At 37.2% G+C, this 18,898-nt stretch overlaps 1 protein-coding gene across 2 annotated transcripts; it reads right to left on the reverse strand.

The window, feature by feature from the left end:
- Nucleotides 1-935: 935 nt before the first annotated feature.
- LOC143533414 (eukaryotic translation initiation factor 4G-like) lies at nucleotides 936-15,213 on the reverse strand. 2 transcript variants are annotated; one of them, XM_077028211.1, is made up of 11 exons: nucleotides 15,018-15,213; nucleotides 14,739-14,894; nucleotides 14,537-14,655; nucleotides 14,292-14,438; nucleotides 14,120-14,193; nucleotides 13,975-14,031; nucleotides 7,173-7,925; nucleotides 5,662-5,913; nucleotides 2,911-5,573; nucleotides 2,621-2,815; nucleotides 936-1,330 (listed from the first exon to the last, which is right to left on the reverse strand). In XM_077028211.1, the coding sequence occupies exons 2-11, from the start codon at nucleotides 14,852-14,854 to the stop codon at nucleotides 1,003-1,005; spliced, it is 4,704 nt and encodes a 1,567-aa protein (XP_076884326.1). In that variant the 5' UTR covers nucleotides 14,855-14,894; nucleotides 15,018-15,213; the 3' UTR covers nucleotides 936-1,002. The 2 variants fall into 2 exon arrangements, with proteins under 2 accessions (XP_076884326.1, XP_076884327.1); XM_077028212.1 differs by lacking the exon at nucleotides 15,018-15,213 and having other exon boundaries at nucleotides 14,739-14,983.
- Nucleotides 15,214-18,898: the final 3,685 nt, after the last annotated feature.

Genomic DNA, 18,898 nt, shown 5'->3' on the forward strand with positions numbered 1-18,898 from the left:
ATATATATATATATATATATATAGTGTTAGTTTACTCACAAACACTTACTATTCATAAGCACAACCAATTGCTTTTAACAATGTAGGTAAGGAAGTTAAGCATTTATAACTAACTTTTGATGTTGACATATTTTATTTTTCTAACAAGTTTTTTTTTACTTTCTTTTCTTAAATTTCTGGCATTCCAAATCACTGTGAATACTTATTTTTATTTACATTTCCACATAAAATGCGATCAAACATTTCCACATAAAATGCGTTCAAAACCAATCTATGTCAAATATTATATACTTTTAACATTTTGTTCGAAACTTAATATTACTTTAAATTTGAATACAAACGACAATGCTTCTACGTACGCTTCGATATAAATTTGATTCATTACCGAGCTCATGCAATGCACGACCAAAACACGTATGTTTTTTAGTAAGATATAATATATTTTTGTTTTCTCCATGACAACTTGGTTTTTAGAAAGACAACCTTATTTCTACATACGTTTCGACATAAATTTATTAAAATCGAGCCACTGTAACGTGTGGACAAACTTTATTAACTTTGTGTTTTATCCGTCTGCATACCCACCGCAACGCTCAGTAACATGTAATGCCATTTAAAATACCTGTATATATATAATGATAACTAATATGGTCTTTAAAAAGTGTGAGCTGCAACAAGCCAAACAACCCTTATGTACAACCTAAACACTAATTGTATAACTTAGTCAAGCATACTCATACATAACTTACTTACAAACACAATGACATTAAGAATGTTATGGTTAGTGACACATGAGACCAACAAGTAAAAAAAAAATCCTGATGCTCGATGTAACCTTTACAGAATACAGTTAAAATCCTTTTGTGAGTTGATAAATTTAGAACAATGAAGGGTACAAACACCCCTCTAGACAATAAATATGTACCAACCTAGCTATTCAAACCCATAACAACACTTGTAAAGATATAACAAAATCGAGCATCTTCACTCTTTATGACCTCCCTACTGAATAATAAACTTATCTAACCTCAATGTCTTTTTCAGACTCGCTGATCGAAAACTCTCTAACCGAATCTCAGAAGATGCGCGTAGATCCTTCAAAAACGGCTCGCCTTTTTCTGACTTTACAATCTCTAGAATGACTCCAAGAACCTCGGCTGCAAGACCTGCTTCCACGAGGTCATCCCCGCCTTCATATATCAACCGCGATATTTGATTGTAAGGGATGACGTTTTCTATAAGTATTCTTGCAAACATACGGCCAAGAAACTCGGGTGCTTTTGGTGCATCGTTTACGGCGTCATCCAATGTGGATAACACAGACTCGAATCTGGATGATGTAACAAAAACCAAAACCAGTTTTGAGTCATCTGACCGTCAGTTAAAAAGCAAGTATAGCACTGTGAACCCATTTTGACAATCTTTTAAGTATAGCTTGTTTTAACCCGTAACCGCCCCGCCCTTTTTGACAATCTTTTAAATGTAATAATTGTAGCAGGGTGAACCCATTTTGATACTTTTTTTTTCTATAATGACCCATTTCAAGCGAGTGTTTTGCTATAATAAACCATATTATGCGAGCCCGTTTTAGTCAAAAACTAGAAATGCTCACGAGCCAAGATTGGCTCGCTGAAAGATCAAATCGAACCTAGCTTAAACAAGCCCAAGTGTGAGATTTGAGTCTAAAAATAAGCGATCCCGACCCCAATTATCAACCTTGAGTAGGCTCGCGAGCCTAAACGAACCTTTTTATTATATAATTCTTTTAAATAAATTAAATATATATTTATGTAATATTAATTATTATATATGAAAGTATGATAAAATATAACTAACTAAATTATGCTATAATAGAAATTATATTTATAAATACACATAAAGAATACATATAAATATAGATTCAGGATCAAATGCAAATAAATCTTAACTTAGAAAACGTAGGAAACCAGGTCAAACCAGCTACGATGGAACTCGTTCCAGCGGTGTTAGAACCGGCCCATCGAACCCTAATCAAATATATATATATGATTTAACTTTTTGGGTTTAGAGTTTTTTAGGGTGTATCTTCAGAGTTTACCCTTATAAGTTAGCTTTAGAGTTTACTTTTAAGGTTTAGCATTAATGGTTTTTAGGGTTCAACTTAAGGTTTAGACTTTAGGGCTTAGCTTATATTTTAGGGTCTAGCTTAGGTTTTAGCTATCGTGTTTAGCTTTAGGGGTTATAGTTATTGGTTAGGGTTTAGCATCATGGTTTAGGGTTAAGGAGCTATGGTTTCTAGTTAAGGTTCGACGAGAGTGTTCCAAAGCTGCTGGAATAAGTTCAATCGGAGTTCATTTGACCCAGTTTACTATGTTTCTTAGATTAAGGATAGTTTGTAGTTGTACGAAAACCATATATACAAATAAAAATAATAATTAATAGATAATTATAAACGATCCGAGTCAAGCCCGAGCTTGAAAAAATATACTCATCAGCGAATCTCGATCTCTCATAAGTTAAACGAGTTGAGCTCACCTAGTCAAAACCCGTTTTGACCCGAACCCAATTAAACCTGTAACCCAACCCGTCGGGTTTTCCAGGCTTATTAAAAAGTAACTATTGAGAATTTAGCATTAATTACCCTCTGACAAGAGAGTCTTGAGTTAGGATGCCTTGTTGAGGTTTAGTAAGATTTATGAGAAGTTTAACGAGTGAATCTCGGTCCATGTCTTTCCTCTCGAAAGAATCAGTGACCCAAATGGATATCATCGTTGGATAAAATCCGGGTGCATTAAGTTCTTTGATGCATAAAGCAACTTCCTTTTCATCTCTTGCACTGAAAACAAAATAAATATATATATATATATTCAACCAGTCAAACTATCAAGAATCTTATTATTTACTCATATACATAAACGTAGTAGATGGTACCTGTAAAACTCTTTGATTGCTTCAAGTGACTTATCATGTAAACGATCATCAGACAAGACGGGCAAATCTGAAGAGCCACTTTGTGGAGTAGGCACACGAGCCCGTTCAGGTGATGAGGATGGTGGAGCACGGTCAAAACCACGTCGGTTCACATAGTTATTGTTGTGTTCCTGTATATTGGACGGGTCATAAGCGGGTCGGGGAGAGAACTTCTCGGGTGTATATCTTGAAGCCAGATCATCACGTTGGCCATAACCCCCATAACCATTATTAGGACCAGCAACGCCTTGCATAGAAGGCTGGCCCCTAACCGACATCCCCCTGGCTAACCCACCTTGTGGCCCGAGGGTTATTGTCTCATCACCCATGGGTCTCAATGGAACCGACAAAGTCCTATTCTCAAATGCGTCAAATCTTGAATCTTGGTTAACAAAACCGCGATTCTGCTGTTGGGGTAATACCCGATAACCGCCACCCATTTGAGGGTTTGAAGGTAAAACACCTTGTGACCCTCTTTGACCAAAGTCCATGGGCTGACCTCCCCTCCTGAGTGACGGGTTAGAGTTAGGCCCACGGGCCAGTCTGCTAGATTGGGCCTGGCGTTCTTGATGAGCATCCCGATGCACCTCTTCAATCTTTTTTGGGCCTTCGACCTTCCTTCTTTGCTGCCACTTATTCTTTCTAAGGTCAATCGAGTCTTTTAACATGAATCGCACTCGTGAAGAAAGTGTCATATTATTTGATAACTTAAACATCATGTCAAAATATGCATCCATGTGCTCTTTCGCTTTCATGTGATCAATCATCTCCCCAATTGTACTCATCAATTTGCACAAGGCCTCGATGTTTTCCTCATCAGGCGTAGTGTTCTGATTAAACCCTAACAGTTTCTTTATGCACTCATGCATGATTCTTTCGGTCAACATTCTCTTCTTGTATAACTCACCAATAAGTCTAATATTACCTAACATACGTCTTCGGGCCTTGACCCGTTTCTCTTCACGTTCCTCTTCACTCTGCTTAATCTCGCCTTCTTCTTCTGTTCGGTTTGCTTCTTCTTCCTCTCTCTCCCCTCTTTCAAACTCCTCTTGACATTTATTTAATAATAATCTCTTAAAAGTAATCTTCTCATTATCTTCACCAAAACCGGGTAACTCAACAGCCAAACGAGAGCAGAAGTTGGCATACATCTCAACAAAAGTCGGTTCCATCAAAGCCTTGTCAAATATTTGACCGATCACACCTGACAGGGTATCCGCATTGTCGATATTAACTTGCTTGACTTGCTCAAACAGTTTTTCAAAGTTTTGTGGGGTCAACTTGTTCAAAATACTTTTCAATTTCCTTTGTTTAGCTTGCTCCTCATCGGTTACTTTCCCGATTTCATACTTCCTTTCAGCTTTATGCATCATTGGAGTGTGCGGAGACGGCATTAAACCCTTTTGATAATTAGTAGCACGTTGCCACCTGTCAGAATTCGAATTATTACGCTGCATATGTGGCCCAGGAGACTGCATTGGTCCAGACAGAATGCCACCAGGGTACTGACCAGGCGGCTGACCACGTGGGGTCCTCAACACACCATGGTTCCCTCTTACCGGGTAGCCCATGTTGGGGTCCCATCCAGGACCGACGGGTCCTCCTGACCCTTTATTCCATTTGTCATCAAGACCTACATTACTCGGCCGCCGATCAAGCCGTGACCCCGCCCCTGACCTATCACCACCACCTCTACCCGGGCTCGGGTATGGCTCACGAGCCATATTGCCACCTGCTGCTACCAACACTTCGGTTATATCATTTGTTATCTCGAAACCTTCCGGAAGATCAGTACATTGGTCAGAGAATTTCAGTAGGAAGTCTCTGGAATACTTTTTAGTCATTCCATCATTGTCATCCTCACTGTCTTGTTTCTGCTTCAAACCCGCTCCAATTTTGGGAGTAGAAATGTCTACAGCATCCTCCCAATCTTCTGGCTCAGTTTTGGTGGGTCCCCGTGACAAAACGGTGTCTTTTTCAGAAGTAGCATTAACAGATGTGTTCTGGTTTTCAACAGCCTCAGTAGCAGATAAACTTTCTTTCTTTTCTTCAGGGCGCTTATAAGCATTATAAAGGTCAGAAGTTGTCCCGCGCGCATCAGCATTTTTCAAGATTTCTTTTATTTTATTTTTCTTTTTAGCTGTTGTAGTAGCCTTGGCCTTACTACTAGAAGTTGAAGGATGAACCGAGCCTGCAGACTCTACTTCTGAAGTCAAAGATGAGGTCTCTGAAGCAGAAACCGAAACAGGTTCATTATTAATGATTTGCTCAACTTCAGACTTGCTTAATTGATCATCTTTCTTATCATCAATATCTGAAGTGGAAATGGATCCGGCAATATTATTTACAGTTGCATTCGGGATCGTGCTATCTTGATTTTGGTCAACAGAATCTTTGACTAGTTCTTTGGACCCCACATCAGATTCTTCAACTTTAGGGTTAAAGTTAGCGTCTTTTTCGTTATTATCATATTTAGAAGATGACAAGTCAGAAACATGTGAAGGCTCTTCAACTTTGTCGCTAGTTTCTGACACATCCTTGTTGACTTCCGAGGAAACAGTCAACAGCTTTGACTTTTCTTGAACTCCACCATCGTTTGAAACAGATGTTGTTTGCTCATCAATCTGTGAATAACAAATAGTGCATAATCTAAGTCAAAGATTGTGAACTAATAATGCCACTAAAATAAAAACTGTAAGTATAAATAAATACCTTGTCTTTCGTAATACTAGAGTGGGCCTTTTCTGCAGGATGCTTATTAACCATTGTATTTTTTGCAACTTCGGCCTCAATAGCAGCTGAAGTATTGGTCAATTTCTCAGATTGTGGTAAAGAGCTAGCAGTCGTCTCTGAATCTTTATGAGGTTGACCTCCACCTGCTTTTTGACTTTTGTTTGTCGAGTCCACAACCTTTTCTGCATGCGAAGTAATTGTCGGTTGTTTTACTGTTACCTGTTTAGAAGCCTGTGGATAACAAGATCACAACACCCCCTTAGTGACACACACACACACACACACACACACACACACACACACACACATATATATATAAATATAAATATACATACGCGTGTACATATCCACATACATCATATACATATACATATGCATGTACATGTACATGCATCTACATACACACATGTACATCTATGTGCATGCATATACATATATACGCATACATATAAATAATTAAATATACGTATCCACATACAAGTATATAACTAACTATATACATAATGTACATATATACACATACATATAAATATGCATAAACATATCCACATACATGTATATACATGTACATCTATACACATAATTCCTAAATATAGTATCCATTTTTCTTTGAAATATATGTGGAGCATTTTTTAATCCAAAAAGCATTACACGCCATTCGTATTGTCCTTGAGGAGTAGAAAATGCAGTGTAAAGGATAGATGAGTTTGATTTTAATAATTTAATATACTTAAACTTAAATTTCATTAATTATACTTTTACAATTCAAAAAGAAGAATTTACCGAAATTTTAAACTCAGATGATGATTTTTATGAAAATTATCTTTGAAATGAAGACTTCAATTTTAGTGGATAGGAATTCACAAATTCTGAATATTTTTATGATGATAGTGATTGGCAATACCCTTCACCGTAATGGAAAACCATATAAATATGCATATGCATGCATGCATCCACATATATTGCGAGAGCATACACGCATACATACATACATACATACATACATACATACATACATACACATGCATATGTATAAATACGTATACGTATATATATAGACATATACACACATATTTAGAGGGGAGGGTTCTAAGCAAACCACAGTTTTTGGCTTTTTGCAAGAATACGGAGAGCAAAATTAGTTACTCGTTTATTCAATCTTAAAAAATAAAAATATAAAACACTGGCTGAAATACAATACAATACTATACTTCTAAAATTCAACATATGCATATATATAAACAAATTTTGTTTATATATAGAATCTACACGTGTAAGGAAACGATTAGAATTTAAAAAGAAAAACATATGAAGAAATTAGTTTGATGGTATTTTATGTACATAACGTATACATTACACAAATGTATTTTAAGTACGAAAGTTTAAAAATGTGAACCATTGATCAAAAAATTAAGCAATTCAGGTTTGTTCTTCTGGCAATAATAGTGTTCTGTAACGAACCTCGCCTGTATATATATAAAAAAGCTAACCTGATTATAAAACCTTGGTGGCTGAGAACCAGGGTTCGTCTGTGAACTAGTCAATGGGTTAGAACCAGGCGGTTGGGGAAAATGGGGACCAGCATTATAAGAATTAGGATAATAGTTCATGGGATGACCAGCAGGGGGGAACCCCTGAGACTGAAGCATGTGCGGCCTTGGACCTGAAGACCCATCGGTCCGTTTACCAAGCTGCAGCTCCTCGTGAGTGTCTGGGTGAGTAATCTTGACAGCCCTTCGCGTGCCACCAAAGTTAATGTTACCCATGTGCTGTTGTGGATACTGTGGTCCTAACCCCATCCCCATCCCCCCCATGTTCCCGAGCTGAGGACCCGAGAAAGTCAAACCTTGACTTTGATGCATCATTCCTTGATGGTGTTGAATACCCGGGACAAATACCTGTGGCGGCACTTGTGGCGGTGGGTTACCGACCGGTAAATGCATGGGAAGTGGGACGGTATTGGCGCCCATGTTTTGGGGTTGTAGTGGCGGATTTGGGCTGCCAAATGGAAGGTGCATTTGAGGTTGGTGAAATGGCATTTTCATGGTGGGCATAGACGGCATAGGAGGACCGATGGGTTTTTGGGCATGGGCTGGAATGGGTCCAGGATGTGTGGGAAGCACGTCTTTTTTCTCTTTTGAAATGGGACAGGGCTCAACGGGCTGATCAACAGGCCCTGGATCTTTCCTTGGTATATGTTGGTTTGGAATAGGTTGATTTTTGTTTAACGAATCAATACGAGCCTGCAACATAACAATAACATTCACACAATGTAAAACGAGTAACAAGTTCCTTAATTATGACCCATTTGAGTTATGTTTTATCTCAAACAGGTCCAACAAAAAAAATAGGTGAAAAGCAAAACAGTGTCGATCGGGTTGGAAGTAGCCCAAAGTCTGCATAAAACCTCCTAACTTGCTTGTATTCAAAGATTTTGATCACTATAGTAGTAATAGACTAATAGTATTTTTATTTAATACTTAATGCATAATGCATTAGTTATTTATAAAAATTTTAAAATGAACGAATATGATGTCATGGGCAATGCAAAAGTTATCTTTTGCAGTTGTTTGCTTTCAATGTGACAATTATGCTTGCAAAAAATTTTAAAAAAGCACAAAGCTTCTAAAAGAATACCCTTTGCCCAATGTTTCTAAATATGCCATCTTGTTCTTAATTTAATCCACTTTAGGTTACTCTTTTTCATGAAAGCAAACTCTCTTGCTAGAAGTAATTTTGTCATATTAGTTTTGCTGCTATTTTATTATGTTAAATTAACACAAAAACTTTGTTTTCTCTTAACACAAAACTAATTAAACTCTTGGGCAAAAAAAAATAATAATAATAAAAGTAGAGTTTTTTCAAAGCCACTATAACTTTTAGAGATCTGTGGAGAAAGTCACATCGTTAAATTAGCAAGTTGAGCTAATAGCAATGACACTGCGCAGTACAAATAAATATCATTTTTTTCAAAAAATGTTGTTTCTCAGTTTTCATAAATAACAATTATTCTTAAATTTACTCCCAATCACACTAAAGTATAAAGCTCACTACACTTCATTTCAATATTCCCCTTTACCTTGTTATGTTGTGGTCTCCGATCCATCATGGGTCGGGTCCGGTTTAGACGAATAGACAGAATTAGGAGATTAACCTGTTTGAGTTTTGGCCAAGCCCAAAAGCTCTAATCAGGCCCAGTTTAGTTAAAGGGTTAAACCCTAATTGTCTAGTCTATATATTCTCTCCTGTACTTGTAAGTTGGTATCACTCAGTAATAAGAAAACCCTAGTTATCGACAGTGGACGTAGGTCATACACCGTGACCAAACCACTTAAATCCTTGTGTCTCTTTCGTTTATTCTTTCGGTTTTACTATTGTATTCGTGTTTGTGTGTGACTCCGAACCTAACAATTGGCATCAGAGCCTGGTTCTCGATTATACACACAGTTCCGCCGCCGCTGCTCCGCTGCTACAGTTCCACCGCCGCTACAGTACCGCCGCCGCTACAGTACCGCCGCCGCTACAGTACCGCCGCCGCCGCTACAGTTCCGCCGCCGCTGATTAGGGTTCCGCAGTTGCTGGTTCGTTTTTTCTGATCAGTTTCCAGTCCTTTTATTCCTTGGGTAGTTTGGTTGTTTGCTGTAATCAAAACTCAGTTTGGATAATGGCTGAGGACGGAAAGATCAAGATTGAGAAGTTTGATGGTCAGGATTTTGGATGGTGGAAAATGCAAATTGAGGATTTGCTATGTCAGAAAGACTTAATGGAAGCACTAGAAGAGAGGAAACCGGAAAGTATGAAAGATGATGAGTGGAAGGTACTTGACAGAAAAGCCATAGCTGTTATTAGACTCTCACTAGCTAAGAATGTGGCATTCAATATTGTAAATGAAACTACCACGTATGGTCTTATGAAAGCCTTGTCAAATATGTATGAAAAGCCTTCTGCATCAAACAAGGTATTTCTAATTAGACAGCTAGTTAACACCAGAATGAAGGAAGGGGCATCTGTTACCTCTCATGTTAATGACTTCAACACTATTATTTCTCGTTTGTCTTCTGTTGATATCAAGTTTGATGATGAAGTTCAAGCGTTACTCTTGTTATCCTCGTTACCCGAAAGTTGGTCAGGGACTGTCACTGCAGTTAGTAGTTCTTCTGGGAATACTAAGCTTACTTTTGAAGGAGTCCGGGATTTGATTTTAGGGGAGGACATAAGAAGAAGGAATTCTGGTGAGACATCTAGTTCTATATTGAGCACCGAAGGAAGAGGTAGGAGAAGAGAGAAAGGTAATGGCAGGGGTAGGTCAAAGTCTAGAAGAAGAAGTCAGTCAAAGCCCAGAAAAGACATTGAGTGTTGGAATTGCAAAGAAATGGGGCATTTCAGAAACCAATGCCCTAACCCCTCAATTTCAAAAGAAAAGAAAGAATCTAAGAAGGAAGTTAATCTGGCCACCGGTTCAGATGATTCAGAAGGTTCAGAAGAGACTCTTATCTGCTGTGTTGAAGAATCAACAGATTCATGGATTATGGATTCTGGTGCATCTTTTCATGCCACTTATAGCACGAAGAAGATGAAGAATCTCCGAACAGGTAATTTTGGTAAAGTTCGTTTGGCTAATAATCATGCTGTTGATATCACGGGGATGGGGGATATTGAACTAAAAACTTCATTGGGCACCTCATGGACTCTAAAGGATGTTCGGGTCGTTCCTAGCCTTAGAAGAAAGCTAATTTCTGTTGGGCAGTTAGATGACCAAGGATATGATATTATGTTTGGTGGGGGTAAATGGAAAGTTGTGAAAGGGAATCTTGTGATCGCCAGAGGTAAAAAGAAGGGCACTTTATACATGGTTGAAATTCCAGCTGATGGGGTAAATGCAGTGACCAGTGGACCGAGTCAGTCTAGTTTGTGGCACCAACAACTCGGCCACATGAGTGAAAAAGGGATGAAAATGCTCGTTGCTAGAGGAAAAATTCCAGAACTGAAGAAGGTTGAATCTGAATTTTGTGAACCATGTGTTTTCGGTAAAAAAAAGAAAGTATCTTTTGTGAAGACCGGAAAACAACCGAAAGCTCAGAAATTGGAGCTTATTCACTCTGATGTCTATGGACCAACTTCAGTCTCTTCTTTGGGAGGATCGCACTATTATGTCACCTTCATTGATGATTCGACACGCAAGGTATGGGTTTACTTTCTTAAAAATAAATCTGATGTTTTTGATACTTTTAAGAAATGGAAAACTGCTGTTGAATTGGAAACTGATTTGAAGGTGAAATGCTTGAAGTCGGATAACGGTGGTGAATACGTTAGCAAAGAATTCCGTGATTATTGTGAAGAGTACGGTATTCGGATGATCTTTACAGTCCCTGGCACTCCTCAACAAAATGGAGTGGCAGAACGAATGAACAGGACGTTAAATGAAAGGGCAAGAAGTATGAGACTTAATGCCGGGCTTCCAAAGACGTTCTGGGCAGATGCAGTTAACACTGCAGCTTATTTAATTAACCGGGGATTGTCAGTACCGTTGGGTTTCAAGACACCAGAAGAAGAGTGGAAAGGTAAAGCTGCAGATTATAAGCATTTGAAAGTCTTTGGGTGTAGCGCTTATGATCTAGTGAAAAATGACAAGCTTGATGCTAAAGCTAAAAAATATGTTTTCATTGGATATGGGTCAAACGAAATGGGCTACAGGCTTTGGGATTTAGAAAGCAGAAAAGTAGTCAGAAGCAAGCATGCAACTTTTAATGAGGCTGAGTTATACAAAGATAGAAACACTTCAAAATCAAGGGTTCAGAAAGAGCAGGTTGAATATGAAATTGATGCTCAGAAAAAGACAGTTGAGTCAGCTACCGAACCCGAGACAGAAACTGAAGAAACCACAGTTCCTGAATTTGAAGATGATGATATTGGTGGAAATGAAGAGTCAGAGGGAGTCTCTGACAGTGGGAGTTCAGAGTCTGAGGATGAACAGTCTCCACAAGAACCTGACCCGCCTCAGCACTGGGTTAGGAGGTCCACTAGAGTTTCTAAACAGCCGGTACGTTACAAACCTTCAGTTAATTATCTCCTTTTAACTGAAAATGGTGAGCCAGAGAGTTATTATGAAGCACTTAAGTTGAAAGATTCGCTCCAGTGGGAACATGCTATGAAGGAGGAGATGAACTCTTTGAGTAAAACCCAGACATGGGTTTTAACCAAGTTTCCACCAGATAAAAGAGTTCTACAGAATAAATGGGTCTATAGAGTCAAGGAAGAACATGATGGGTCTAAACGATACAAAGCTCGTTTAGTGGTCAAGGGTTTCCAGCAAAAGAAGGGAATTGATTATAATGAAATATTCTCTCCAGTTGTGAAGATGACCACCATCAGATTGATCTTAAGTATTGTTGCTGCAGAAAATTTACATCTAGAGCAATTAGATGTTAAGACAGCATTTTTACATGGTGATCTTGACGAGGAGATCTATATGGCACAACCTGAGGGATTTCAGGTTGCCGGGAAAGAAAAATGGGTCTGCAAATTGAAGAAAAGCTTGTATGGTCTGAAGCAGGCACCTAGGCAATGGTACCTAAAGTTTGATGATTTTATGGTGAGAACTGGGTACAAGAAATGCGAGGCCGACCATTGCTGCTACTTAAAGAAGTTTAAAGGCTCATATATCATTCTACTTCTTTATGTAGATGATATGTTAATTGCAGGATCTGATATGAAGGAGATTCGCAAGTTGAAGAAACAGTTGTCTGATGAATTTGAGATGAAAGATCTTGGTCCAGCCAAACAGATTTTGGGGATGAGTATATCCAGAAAGAAAGATGGCTCCATAACACTATCCCAAGAGAAATACATAGGGAAAGTGTTAGAAAGATTCAGGATGAATGATGAGAAGACTAAACCGAGAAACACACCTTTGGGAAGTCATTTCAAACTTACCAAAGACCAGTCTCCCAGAACAGAGGAAGAAAGAACAGAGATGGCTAAAGTTCCGTATGCATCTGCTGTTGGCAGTCTCATGTACGCCATGGTTTGTACACGGCCAGACATTGCTCATGCTGTCGGGGTAGTTAGTAGTTTTATGTCGGATCCGGGAAAGGAACATTGGGAAGCGGTGAAATGGTTACTCAGATACTTAAAGGGTACTTCCAGTTTGGGGTTATGTTTTAAGGGGAAAGATACAATTCTCAGGGGTTATTCAGATGCTGATCTGGGTGGATGTAAGAAGACGTTTAAAAGCACTACTGGTTATGTTTTCACAGTTGGGGGAACAGCAGTATGTTGGATGTCCAGACTTCAGAAAAGTGTTGCTTTATCAACCACTGAGGCAGAATATATGGCAGCAGCCGAAGCAAGTAAAGAATTAGTATGGTTGAGAACTTTTCTTGAAGAGTTGGGAAAGAAACAGGCAGAGTTCTTCTTATATTGTGACAATGAGAGTGCAGTGAAACTTGCGAAGAATCCAGTCTATCATTCGAAGACTAAGCACATCGGGAGAAGATATCACTTTGTCAGAGATTTGATCAGTGATGGTGTTTTCAGTTTGAAAAATATCTCAGGTGCTAAGAATCCAGCAGATATGTTCACCAAGCCGGTGATGCTGGATAAGCTGAAGCTGTGCAGAGCTTCAGCAGGCCTTCAGGAATAATGTTGAGAAGGCGAAGGGTAACTAGGAGGTGCAAAACCAGATGGGTTTTATTTTACATGTACAAGGCAATGCAGGTGAAGACATTTTACGTCTCCGAATGGGAGCAGGTTGAAATGTTTGACGCATCCAAGTGGTGGTTTAGAGAAGATGTCTCGAAGCCCAAGTGGGAGATTGTTATGTTGTGGTCTCCGATCCATCATGGGTCGGGTCCGGTTTAGACGAATAGACAGAATTAGGAGATTAAGCTGTTTGAGTTTTGGCCAAGCCCAAAAGCTCTAATCAGGCCCAGTTTAGTTAAAGGGTTAAACCCTAATTGTCTAGTCTATATATTCTCTCCTGTACTTGTAAGTTGGTATCACTCAATAATAAGAAAACCCTAGTTATCGACAGTGGACGTAGGTCATACACCGTGACCGAACCACTTAAATCCTTGTGTCTCTTTCGTTTATTCTTTCGGTTTTACTATTGTATTCGTGTTTGTGTGTGACTCCGAACCTAACATACCTGTCTCAAATGTAAAGAAAGATCTTTTAATATGCTTTGTTATAAGTAAAGCACATCCATTAACAAAAAAGGTATCTTTTTGTTAAAACAAAAAGTTAAGTACTTCTTTAACGAACATGTGTGAGCAAATAACAACAAAAACATACCTGGGCCCGTTTCTGCTCATCCAAATTTGGTGGAGCGGAGCTTGTCCGAGCAGGCACCTACAAAAACATGATGCTTATAAAATATAAATAGGTCATAAATCATGATTCTAGAAAGTGTTCTTTCTATATGGCAACAAATACATACCTGCATTCCATTAATTACACCGGGACTAATTGACCCAAATTGAAGTGGAAACGCCTTAGACGCATCAGCTGGACCTAATCACAAACAAAAGCATCATCATACAACTTTTAACTTAATTCAATATTCAAACTTAATTTTAAATTAAAAAAAAAAAACAAAAAAAACATGGTACCCTTAACAGGAGTAGAAGGACCCGTGGCTCCAGCACCAAGAGGAACCGCGTTACTCTGTGGAGCTTTCGGGAGGCCCGGTGTGCTTTTCTGGACCGATGCATCAACCGGCCTTACATTAGCACCGGCAGACGCTGCATCATGTGTTCCTACAACAATTATACAAAAGAATATATTAAATTCAACAAAAAAATAAAAAACTAAACAAATTGTGTTGCAAATTGCAAAATGCAAATATGGAACATACCTCTTACTGGCGGTTGAACATGAGCGCCATTTTGCGGGCCTCTATTCGACGATCCCGAACTCGGGTTACCGGTTACCCTAGCATGTGGTCCTTGTGCATTACTCGCCACTTTCTTGAAGCTATCAAATGAACCCAAATTAAAACAAACCCTAATTGGCTAATTCACAAAAAAAAACAACAAACACTAAAAATTTTGTTATACCTTTTACCGCCAGCGCCACCGGAAAAGTTCCTCGGCGAACCGGGGTTACCAGATCGAGGGGATCTTCTGTAGTGTGGCGGTTCATTTCTATCACCTCTTGATTGATTGACGGACATAAATCCAATTCCACACGAAAAACACAATCTTTATATGACCCTAATCAATACCCACCAAATATAATAATCAGATCTCCAATCTAATGAGCTAAGAACACAATTAGGAGGAAATGAATGATACCCAGATGAAAAAGATTTGATTTTAATGATTATTAATACTTACCAGAAAGAAGAGTGATGAAGGTGAAGGGTAAATTAGGGTTTAGTGAATGTAATTGGGAAGCATGATGATGATGATGGGAATGAGAGATTGTGAAAAAGATTGGTTTTTTAGGCGAATGGGTCGGTAAAACATCGAAGAACACTTCGTTGGTTGTACTATTAGATTAGATTAGATTAGATTAGATTAGTTAGTGATGATGTGTTGTGAGTGAGTTTCCATTTTGAGACACTAGTAATCTTAGGTGTTAAGGATTGGTTTTTAACTTTTTAAGGTAACTTTAACTTATGTTTATGTTTGCAATATACATAAATAGATACAGTAGTTTGAATTAATTTATCTAGGTTGGTTATTTAATATAGAGTTTTTTTTTTGTTTCCTTATTAATTAAATTTAGGGGCTTATAGTTTATACGGTTTTAGATTATTCATCCTGTGATTTTATGAACTTGAAGATCTATGTTTGGGTGCTTCATGATCATATCTTACGAGACAATAGTATATGTTGTATGGACTATGATTATGTTTTGTATTTAGGTCTGTTTTTGTTAAACGGTTAATAGCTTTGACTTCGAAGTTACTTTTTACCATCAACTACAAATGTTGGTTGAATACTCTTCAATAGTGGTTGTATAGTAGTATCACATAGAAATGCTTATAACACTTGTCACCATTTCAGCTTATGTGCTTATGTGTCAACCATTGGGCTGTCCACATCATCCTTTGCTGATGTGTCAAGTTTATGTGCCAAATCTCACCCATCTCTTACCCACTTTACAAAGCTTCACCCAAAAGTTTCTATACAGGGTTCTTCACTTTCTTCAAAGCATATTCAAATTTCAAACTCTCCACGGTCAACGAGAATTCAAGACTTAGATCTTCAAAAAAGTAACCATGGTTCAAGACTTCCCTTAATTAGGTTCTTCATAAATTTATAATTTATGAACCTTAGATAGCAGTTGTTCTCCCTCTTCTAATATTTTCTTTGTTTTCGATTTGTAGGGTCTACCACACATGGATATTCAATTATGATCTCGATCTTTTCAGCTAATATTTAATTATGTCATAATTAATGCTCATAGTCTTTGTTTTCTTCCTCAACCAGAATAACAATTCTACCCTTTCTTCTATAGACATGAATATGTTTTTGTTTGAATTCACTTTGTCTGATTATGTTGTCGGTTGATTTGTTCAAATGTGGAACAGGTATCACGATTTAATACTTGCTACCTTTGTCAATTTCAGTTTTTCCAAGGTATGGTCTGTTCAACCTCTTGATTCAGTAAATTTTATTAGGTTAACTGAAAATTGATTATTTGACAGATATATCATATTATCTTTGTATTGTTTTACGTTTTAGGTTTTATTTTTGATTTTTATTGGTAGTTTCTATTACATCTGCAACTGCTGGGAATTTTCATTAATTTCATGAATATATTTGAAAGAGTGATTAAACAACTTATGATAATGGTGAAAGATACGGTGGTTTAAATGTCAAAATTTAGTTTTTGTTGTTATCAAGTCAAATTTAACTCGACTTATGCTCAACCCTCATATATATTGAATGATAAATGGCTCTACACAATGGGTCAAAATTAGCATTTTAGAAAATCGGCCAAACTTGTCAAGAGGAGGTAAGCGGGAGAACCTTAAGGTCCAAGGACCAATGATGAGCTTTTAGTTGCTTTTCTTACATCCACTTTACATGCTTCTGCTTCTTAACTTCAAGTTCATGCTATAAACATATTTAAGTTATACAAATGCAGCTAAGGACATGACATTAGTGACAAAATCAGATTGATTGGAGTTCACAGTACAATATGGTAATTACTCTAAGATTGAAGTTCACAGTGTAAGTGGGAGAACCTCAAGGACCATGATGTAAGTGTTTTACTTGTATAGCAACAACAATGATTCACTTATATATTGTTAGATCGGTGATTTTAAATATGAGTGTCTTCATATATAAGACAGAAATGTTAATGTACGGAAAAAAAGTTATGGTTATGAATGTATTATTTAATTTATCAAAAGTTGTGTTATGAAGTTGGGACTAGATTATATTTTATTTTATAAAATCATTCAAATTCATAATGAAATTGAAAATAGTTTACATTCTAAACCTTGCATTCAAAATTTCATAAATAATATTTTTTAATATTTTAAAAATGATAATTTTCAACCCGTGTATTACACGGGCATATAGCCTAGTTTTAATCATAAAGGGGAATGTAACACCCTGAAAAGATTTATTAAAAATCTTGGTATTAGATGTGCTCTTCCTGAAAGCATATTCACCATAGTGAACCAAACTAACACCTATGTCGAGCCAGAGGATTTATTTCTCTATGTTAAAACCGTGTAAATGATGTATTCACCATCACCATAATCAACAAGAAACTTCCCATTTGGGTTGTGCTTTAAGCTCTGGATAACAAAAATTACAAATTTCTTATACATAATTAGATAGCTAATGAGACAGAAAGATTTAATTGAAATCGAGAATTAACCAATAAAAAGGTTGCATATTGATGTCACCGATTAAAAGGAGCAACCACTGCAAATTCGTAGTTCATAATACAGAATACATGCTTCACAAACGGCTAATTTTATAAAACATGAGACTTAGTATTTGCATTGTACATTCCACCACATGCCCCTGATCCCGGGTATAAAGTTGCTTATATATTTTTCATAAACATATGAGTGAGCAAAGCAGATTTAAAATTAATATTATTTCAATTTCAAAAGTTATAAAACCTATATGAAAGGCACCATATACTATTTGGAATGACCATGCTGCAAAAATAACATTAGTTGGTTAAGCAAACAATATTATACAACTAGAAATTAGCTAAATAAAATGGTTAGGCATCTTAGCCTTTTTACCATAAATATAAGATACATCGTGCACAATGCATATCCCCAACACATCCTCCACCCATTGTTGCCTTAACATTAGATCCAAGTGCTTTTGGGTTGTCCCTTAAAACAACGGCAACCTCCTGATTGAGAGGACCTTCATGGTTTGGTTCCTACACATATTTACACACAAAAATACATTTTGTATTTTCTTTATTCAACTTCATACATAATCAATGAGTTGAGTAACATTACAAAAACTATACTGTTGATCCGTTCGGTATGGGAACTAAAACTCATAGTCTCATTTGGTTACATTTCTAAGCAAAGAGTTATCTTAAGTAAGGTGTTCGTTATCACCTAAATCGATTATCCACTTACCCCTTTTGTTCACATTACCTGCAATATATGCAGTCGGTTCACATTTTTCTTTGATTGCCTGCTCCTTGCTTCAAAATTTTTTTTATGAATTTGTAAAGACTAACCTCGGTTTAACCGTAAATAGTCCAAACCGTAAACCGAACTTGTTACTAGTTTTGTTAAATAATTATTTTAAACATGCTTTATGTTATATTTAAGTTTCTAAAGTCATTTTTTATAAGTTTTTTAATATCTGGGCATGTGGAAACCATCAAGGAACGTATTGTGAGATGGAAACCGAACCAAACCGAACTTTCGTTTAAAGACTTTATTGTTAACTTTTTGGTTGTAAAACTTAAGTATCATCATTTATAAATTATTATACAACTTCTTTGATATTTGGGCATGTGGAAACCATCAAGGAACGTATTGTGAGATGGAAACCGAACCAAACCGAACTAAACCGATTTTCACTCGCTTAAGACACACAAGTGTGTTTGTAGCTATCGTGACTTGTATATTTCTTTAAAAATCATTTATAAACTGATTTTAATTATTTTCTTAAGTACTTGGAAACGTTGGATTCAACTTGATCTCATGACAAAGTTTGGATTGGCAAAACCGAACAGTCGCTTAACGTGCGTTGTTAGTTCTAAAACAATA

Source organism: Bidens hawaiensis, unplaced genomic scaffold (assembly GCF_021521415.1).
Source record: "Bidens hawaiensis isolate Kalapana, Puna unplaced genomic scaffold, B.hawaiensis_p1.1 tig00009686_1, whole genome shotgun sequence".
Taxonomy (NCBI): Eukaryota; Viridiplantae; Streptophyta; class Magnoliopsida; order Asterales; family Asteraceae; genus Bidens; species Bidens hawaiensis.

Bases quoted from the DNA above. Each gene is read 5' to 3' on its own strand.
- LOC143533414 (XM_077028211.1), bottom strand. From the start codon at position 14,854: ATGTCCGTCAATCAATCAAGAGGTGATAGAAATGAACCGCCACACTAC. The intron at 14,656-14,738 runs GTATAACAAAAT...TTCATTTGATAG, and splicing joins GGTGGCGCTGGCGGTAAAAG to CTTCAAGAAAGTGGCGAGTA. The intron at 5,914-7,172 runs GTTAGCTTTTTT...TGTTATCCACAG, and splicing joins CACCAAGGTTTTATAATCAG to GCTTCTAAACAGGTAACAGT.